The following is an 8,160-nucleotide window of genomic DNA, read 5'->3' on the forward strand; positions in this document are numbered from 1 at the left end:
CATTGAATCTCACAAAAGCAGGTGTGCTGATTATTATTAATGAAATCTGGTGAGAAATAAAGAAAAAAAACAATCTGTAGCAGGAAGGGATGCTTGTAATGACTAAACAGAAGAGTTAAATAAAACCACGGTCAATTAAAACAAACAAAAAAAAGGATCTGAAACTGAAAAAGAGACAAAAATGTTTCAAATAAATTATTATCACAATTAAAGTAGTAACACACCACTAACTGTAACTAAACTCAGGATTTAAGACAACTTTTATTCCTTCACACTCTATCTGTAAAACAAAACACATATATTCTTATAAGTGTGAAGTGAAATGACTGCGAAATCACAAGACTTGAAACTGGCATTACTAATCTGAGCTTTCATTTAGCGCACTAGTCCCAGTGAGTTCACCACTTTTGTTGGTTTTGAGTGGAAACTCTTGACATATTTACTAGATTTTACTGTTCTAAAGAGTAAAACCATCAAACATAACACCCCAAACACAATACTTTCAGAGTTTAAAACAAAAAGTGTGGGCATTACCAAAGCAATTAAGACAGATATAAAGTCCACTTCGTAGTGTCTTTAATAGTCAGATTTCTTATTTCTTACTTCTTAGATACTTTAATTGTTACAAAAGAGAGTGCTATAAAACTCCGAGATTTCATTTCCGTGGGTTTTCTCCGGGTACTCTGGTTTCTCCCACCCGTAAAAACATGTACGATAGGTTGCCTTCGAGCCCAGGCCTCCCTTGAAAAAGAAATCTGAGATCTCAACGAGACTTGCCTGGTTAAATAACGGTAAATAAATAAATTAATTAAATTGCCATGGTAACAGTAAAGTATGTTTGAAAATACGCACTAAGTTTAATCCAATCAAGTCAAAGTCTGAACCAGAGCAGTGGTCAGGCCAACCGAAGTCTAACAAACCTACACTACCTTTCCTGAAACCACTGCCAGGCATGGCTGACAAGTACCTCGCAGGCCAGCACTTTCAGCTCCCTCTCTGCGTGACAGGACATGTGATATATGCTGGCTGGCCTGTGGGTGCGCATGGTGTCGCCATAATGGAGTGGTAGAGCTGCGGGCATTATAGATTGAGAGCGAGCAGACTCGTCCATGAATCTGCCCCTAACTGTTCCTCTGCCTTTGTGGTGGTAACGATCGGCTGGCTCCCCTCTGTCAACATATTTCCTCCATCTTAGTTTAGAAGCAGAGATATATCTCTCCATAAAGGCCAACACAAAGAGGGCAGGAGAGATTGCCCCCATCTCGCGCACCCCCCCTCCTTTACACAAAAGACTCAGGCCTGGAGCTTGATAAAGGCTTATGGAGAGGAGAGGAGCTGATGGCCAAGGGACGGTTGCAAAGACCTATTCTGTTCTCACACAAAGACAACCTCTCACTCAAGACACTATCTCTATGTGCTGTTTGTGTGTGTGTGTGTGTGTGTGTGTGTGTGTGTGTGTGTGTGTGTGTGTGTGTGTGTGTGTGTGTTCTTCACTTTTCCCCTTCCACAGCCTCCTATTCTCTTTGAAACACACATGCTAACACACCCATCTTTCTTTCTTGTTAGGAGATGCTAATATAGCTCATGACAAAGCCCCGGTAGACAGCTTGCAGACCAAACACTGCCTTTCCAAAGCAGTTCATCTTCATGCACAGTGGATTCAAAAGAGCACCAAAGCATAGTATCTTGAAAAGTTTTTCTTCCTTTTTTTTTTTTTAAACCAGTGCTCAGTCATTTGGACGTCTATTCAGTCTCACTTAATTAGCTGGGCTGCAGATCCCACCGAAGTTATGGGACATCAGGTCGGTTARTAATGGCTCCCTCTGATACTGAATCAGACCGCTTGTCTTCCTTGATAAATCTGCTGGATGTGACTGAGAGTGATGCCTGTTTTGTGATTTTTTAAATTTATTTATTTATTTATTTTCCACCTGCAGAGAAGTGGGTGAGAGGCCGCGCCATTGACCACGGCAAGATCGACATCGGGACGCAGCAGAGCCAGGCGATCCCGCCGGGACTCTTCTGGAGGTTTCAAATGACTGTGCACCATCCGACCTACGTCAAGTTCAATCTCTCGCTCTCACACAACGCACTGCTGGGGGTCTACGGACGCAGGAACATCCCGCCCACGCACACTCAGGTAGAGATGGCTCCTGTTGCCACATGCTGTTCATCCAGATGGGCTGCTTTGATTCAGTCCACACTGATGCACTCTTCTTCTTTTGTTTTTGTCCTTTCATCCACACGAGTTTTTTTTTTTTCTTTGACATCGGCCTGGCATTTGGTGCTCATTTAAAGATGGTTACATGATATTAGACTAACATCAAGCTCTTACAGACGGCTTTTCAAACACAGACACAAAAGCCATTTCATTTTCTTTTGCAAGGACATTCGGTAATATGGGACTAAATTAATTAAAACTCTGGATCCTAGCCGACTGTTTTTAAAATACAGACAAGGAAAAAAATGGCTGATAGGGTTTTATAAATCAGGACTTATCAGTTGTTACATTTAACTTCTAATGTATAAAAGCCCAACAGATTCAATTCTGTTATTATTTATTAAACAAAAAAAGCCAAAAATAGTGCATCCTTGCTACTTCTATAGGATCTGGAGCATACGGTACAGGTGTTTGTTGACACATTGCCAAGGTGGAAACCACTGACCTTAGAGAAACAAGCGTTGCTGCTCATCAATCTTAGAGGGTTTAAGGTAATATACAAATGTACAAAGTATTTAGAGTCCATCGTTCTACAAAGAAAATGTATATATATAAATTCATGAGTGGACAATTAATAAAAGACTGAATGAACAAGTATTGCTTGTTTAGAAGAGTTGCASAGGAAAGTCCATTCTCTCTAATCATGGCAGCATGACTTAAGTTTTAAAGTTGCATCTGAATAAACCACAAGACTTCTGGAGCATCATCCTTCGGACACATAAAAATAAAATAGAGATGTTAGCCAAGAATGCAAAAAAACAAAAGACAACATCAGCGCAAACACCTTAAAACAACTGACAAGCACGATGGTTAGAGATGACAGTTGTGTGAATGCTTATAAAGTCATCACACTTTTGAGTCCCTTTTGTCTCACGTATGTTTTTTCAACACACATCTCTATCCACAATTTTTGTGCTGTTTGAACAATTTATATATCAAACTGTTTGGCTCTTTAGGAAATTYCTGCTATGACTTTTGAAACTCAGCAATTTATACTTTGAAATATTTAGCTTTTTTGGTCATGTTTTTTGTCATTGAAACTGAATGGAGCTGYCTTCAAAACCCTTMAAAATGTTCRTAAATATTTACTKTACTTTTTAACTTTAGCTCTGGTTCTTTATTTTTCCACCTCTCTGTGCAAATCTTGGTTTCTTTCAGCTTTTGTTTTACTATTTACTCTCCTTTCCCTTCTCTTTAGCTACCATTCTGACTTTTTCTGCCAAATTCAACTTTTAGTTTTTTCTTTCAGTTGTTTTCTGTTAATTTCACCTGTTTTCTGTGTTTTAGCTACTTTTTGCAAATTTGAGCTTTTTTCAGCTAAATTCACCTTTTTGTGATCATTTCAGCGACACTGCTTAATTCAGCAAACGTGCTCATTGTGTTTCTTTGTGCTAATTTCAGCTATTGCAGCTAACTTTTTCTTTTAGCTATTTTATGCTAGTTTCAACTTTTTTAGCTATTCTGAAAATAATAAAAAAGCAGCTTTCAGCATTCACACTGCATTTTCACAGGAAATGCAAATTYGCTAGTTTGCGCTTGTTTTGCAGCCACATGACCTGGTTTGATTCGACCCTGAACTACTTTGTAGAGGAAAAGATTCTGGAGTCAAACATCAGACTATCAGACAGCTGAAGCTTGGATCAAACTGGCTCATGATGAAATAAAACAATGATCCCAAACACAACAGCAAATCTACAACTGAACATCTGAAAAARGGAGAAAAAAAAGAATCATGATAGTGCAATGGTCCAGTCAAAGTCCAGACCTCAACCTGATTAAGTTGGTGTAGTAGGACCTTTAAAGAGCGGTTCAGAAAAAAAAACTAACAAAACAACAGTTGTAGACCTCAATGAACTGAAGATATGTTATGAAGAAGAGTGAGCTAAAATWTCTCCTCAACGTTAAAACACATTCAGATAAATGCAAACAGAAAACAGCTGCTGAGAATCATTCCCGGTGGTTCTACAAAATGYTAAATTGTGAAATGGGCTTAGTTTTGTTTTCACACAACATTTTTTATTTTGGCTTTGTTTTTGTTTAGTGTAGAAAACAACATGATGCAATCTGTTGTGTGTTTTGGTACGCTTGAAACTAGATTTGAATAATTTTAGAAACCGGTAAAGAGCAACTCAATTTTATTATGTCTTGGTACGTAAAACTCTAGAAATAAGAGAGGGTGAACTTTCTTTCCCATGACTGTAAGCTTCTGAAAGCTGGAAAAGGTCAAGTCAGGTTTTGTTTTTCCTTCGATTTGACTGCCTTTTGTACTTCCTGCATTTCAAATGGAGGATTTCTGGCGGATGCGAAACAATTTGTCGCTCACAATTGGAAATATTGATTTGTAGTCAGACAGGTGCCCATAAACTGTATTTATGCATGTTTGTCAGGCAAATTTATGGGAACACAATACCAGTCTGATTGATATGTCAGTGCAGCCGAGCGTGGATTGTTGTCTTCCAGTTTAACAGGTAACAGTTATGAGCCGTGAACGAATCACCATTTCAAACCTGCTTTGACAACGGGGAGGAGGGGGGAAAAAATCAACAAATATGTAAATGTGAACAATTTAATTGTGAGTTCAACTGTGTTAAAACACAATGTACCAAATGGTGGAAAACTATTTCTTCCCTTTTTCATTCCCCCAGATTAAGCAAAGTAATCAAGGCTGTGTTTCCCACGCATCAGACAGAGGCTCTGTTGGTAAATGTTGTAAATCTCCAACTGAAAAATTATTTGGAAGACAAAGGTCTCCCCACAGGGATAGAAATCTTTTCTAACTGACTTTAAAAGTGTGGATGTGCATTGTTTTTTTTCCGAGGAAACAATTATTTCTATGTCTTAAGGCAGAGACACACACTGTACACTTTATAGAGTGGCATTGTGCCATCATGTAACAAGAGATACACCAGCACTAAGTCATCTTCTTTAGAACAGCAGCACTCTTTGCTCTTGTCTGCATGAAGAGGTCTAATTAGTTGCTTTTGACATTAGTGTGACACAGAGCCCTCAGGGGGGAATGAAACTCAGCGAGGGTTGATTCTTCAAGGGTTAGGATGGATAGAGGAAGAGAGAGAGAGAAAAAACTGATGGTGATGATGATGGGGAGAGTTGAAGAAAGCAAGAAGCAAAAAAAATGGTTTGGACAGATAAAACAAAAGCCTTTTTCATTTGAAAATTAGGTGCTAAAGTGTACTGATGCCTTTTTTTACGAACATGGCACGTCTTTGAGTCCCTAAAAAGGGGCAGGTTTGATAAAACTCTGCACCGATCACGGTTTTGCACAGTTTTGGTGTCATTTTATGACTGTTGGTGTTTTAAATAGGYGCTTGAGATGTGTGAAAGCTGTGCGCTGTTGTAATCTACAATTATCGATTCAGATTACAAAATTTTGAGGAGAAATTACTCACATAAGCAACACAGACTTATTATCGCCTCCTGCCAGGAGAGCCCTATCAATCATGTAATTGTCTGTGTTTGTGTGAGTTTGTGAATATGTTCATTTGTCCATCTTTTTAGCAAAATAGCGTTTGAACTATTGGACAAATTTGAACAAAATTCTACAATATACCTATTGGATGTGCAGTATAGTGTATGTACAATACTGCATACTGACGAGTCAGTCTAAAGGGTCCATTTTTCTCGATCCGAACAGTCGACCCACGGTCATTTGGTTGTTCGGCGTTTGCTTTCACACACACCTTTCATAGACCCTGAGACCCACTGGGCCAAACTCCTTGACCCCTCCCACTGTGGCTATGCCACAAACACGGGGTTTCTTCCTGCAGCAGTCTACACTCCAAAAACAAAAAAAAAAGAAACAAAAAATTCAGATATCTGCTGTTATTTTGGCCGAACCTCTGTCCCAGTTAAAGAGTTGGAAACGGTAGGAGGTTCTTTAGACAGGCTATGATTCAGAGTCAAATTTATTTTTGATTTATACAGCATTTTCATAACAACTGAAGGTAACATAGTTACTGGATTGTGGAATAGTGCCTAGAAAATGCATAATACCTCCACCGCCATTTCCTTAATTCCAGATCAACATCATTCTACCAGAAGCTTACTCAGCATGCAAAGCATTTGTCTTGTTTGCTATTATAGCTGAATTTGCACACAGCATTCCTCAGAAAAAATTGGTCTTCCAACACACCAGAGGATATCTTTATTTGTGCACTTGACCTGACTGCAAGATTCTTTTAGGAAGCTTCACAGTTGTTAACAGAGGCAGAAAGCACAGGAAGGAAGCAATTCTACATTTGTTAAATGTGTTTAAAACAAAAACATATCACGACCAGCATCTCTGTTTATTGAAGGATTTTGAAGACGACCTGCGAAGAGCACATTTAGATACTTGAACAGGTGATCGGAAAAAAAAGCTCTGTTCATAAAATAGAGTTTTTATGATCTAAGCTATTTCAACACCTGAAATAGCCCTGAAAATCATGAGCTAAATTACTTTTAGCCATCACACACAAACAACTGTAAAACCCACAACCCTCAGAAACACCATCTGGCATTTTACCTCTAATTSAAAAGGTTTGATTTGAGGTCTAAATGTCTCAAAAGTCTTAACCTACTGCTGATATTCTGATTATACCATCAACGTGTAAAAAAAAAAAGAAAAACTCACTGACCTTGTTGAGCTGACAGCTGAAAGTGGAGACAGTAGTAGTTACTGGCGGATAAAAACATGAAACAAGACAGTTTTATTTGACGTCATAGAAACATCAAGCTGTGCGCTGACAACAGGATGCCTCTGGGATGCCAGAGAGGATAGAGTTGAATTTGTAAAAGAAAAATGGCAATCATTTGGTAATCATTGCCATATCTGACTTGAATTGCTGTGCAAACAGGCTGAAAAAATGGTCTCATAATGTGGTCGTACCACCGGTGCTCTCTACTTAGCTCACTGAGATGTAAGAAGGGCTGAAAGTATGGTTTCAAGTTGGATCAAAACATAGATATTGATTTTTTTGCCAGTTTAAGCCAAATGTAGACATTTAAATATGATTTTAAACCTCTTTGAATGTTTCACTTTTAGACCAAACTTTACTTACTTTTAAACTAAACTTTATGGACATTTTAGATGTTGTTTAGACAAGGCATGTAATGGTGTGAGATTCTGATGACAAGATAACCTTGAGCAAAAATATCACAGTATTAAAAAAACATTCAAAACCTGATTTATTAGCTTTTATTTAAAAACTTAAATGCAAATTCTATTACTACTGCAGCGTAAATAGCATAACCAACAATGAGATTAAAATTATTTTATTTATTAACTTATTTATTTCTAGTTATTTGAATTTTGTTGTTTAGATATACAGTAATTAAGGAAACATGTTGACTGTCAATTTCTGTTATAATAACACTTGGGGTGTCAGCGTTTTCCTGCACTCAGGATACATTTTAAACCAATTCATGACCAGCTTTTTTATTCATATTTTTTTGGATATAAAGTAGGGTTGGGCATAATCATATCGTGTGCAGTTAATAGTCAGAAAAACATTAATCGATTATTTTTTGGCACTTGACGATTAAAGCAGACCAATTATGGGTCCTATAAATTTTTATGGTATGTCTGTGGGCTATCCAGACCATGTTCATTCAATTTRATGCACAAAATAATTCCCAGATAATAAAATTTCCCATTTTCTAGTTCTGCCTGCTCTGATTTCCGTTCAGAAGAGCTGTTTATGTTAATGAGCTCTGTTGGTAACGCCCTCCAAAAATCTGTTGACATTAACTCCGCCCTCCAAAGCCAGTGTTTACGTTAGCATGCATAATAATAGCAGAAGCTCCATTGTACAACCATTATGAGACCCTGTGAGACCCACAGGCAGAGTCGTGGTCCCAGCTTCTTTCTTTTTTATCTCTAGCTCTGCTCTGCGCTCACTCTGCATGCTGTTACCAGAGCAGGGAGCAGCAGCGGTCAAAAT

The 8,160-nt window shown here is 38.2% G+C and overlaps 1 protein-coding gene across 1 annotated transcript in view; it reads left to right on the plus strand.

Moving 5' to 3' along the window:
- Positions 1 to 8,160, plus strand: part of LOC106535680 (teneurin-1) — a gene marked incomplete at both ends in the record, with an annotated part of 47,401 nt that overhangs the window by 24,407 nt on the left and 14,834 nt on the right. Inside the window, 1 exon segment of the mRNA XM_014032746.1 lies at positions 1,938 to 2,140. Coding sequence (XP_013888200.1) covers positions 1,938 to 2,140 — 203 coding nt within the window.

The sequence above is a fragment of the Austrofundulus limnaeus genome, unplaced genomic scaffold (assembly GCF_001266775.1).
Source record: "Austrofundulus limnaeus strain Quisiro unplaced genomic scaffold, Austrofundulus_limnaeus-1.0 Scaffold1527, whole genome shotgun sequence".
NCBI classification, from domain to species: Eukaryota; Metazoa; Chordata; class Actinopteri; order Cyprinodontiformes; family Rivulidae; genus Austrofundulus; species Austrofundulus limnaeus.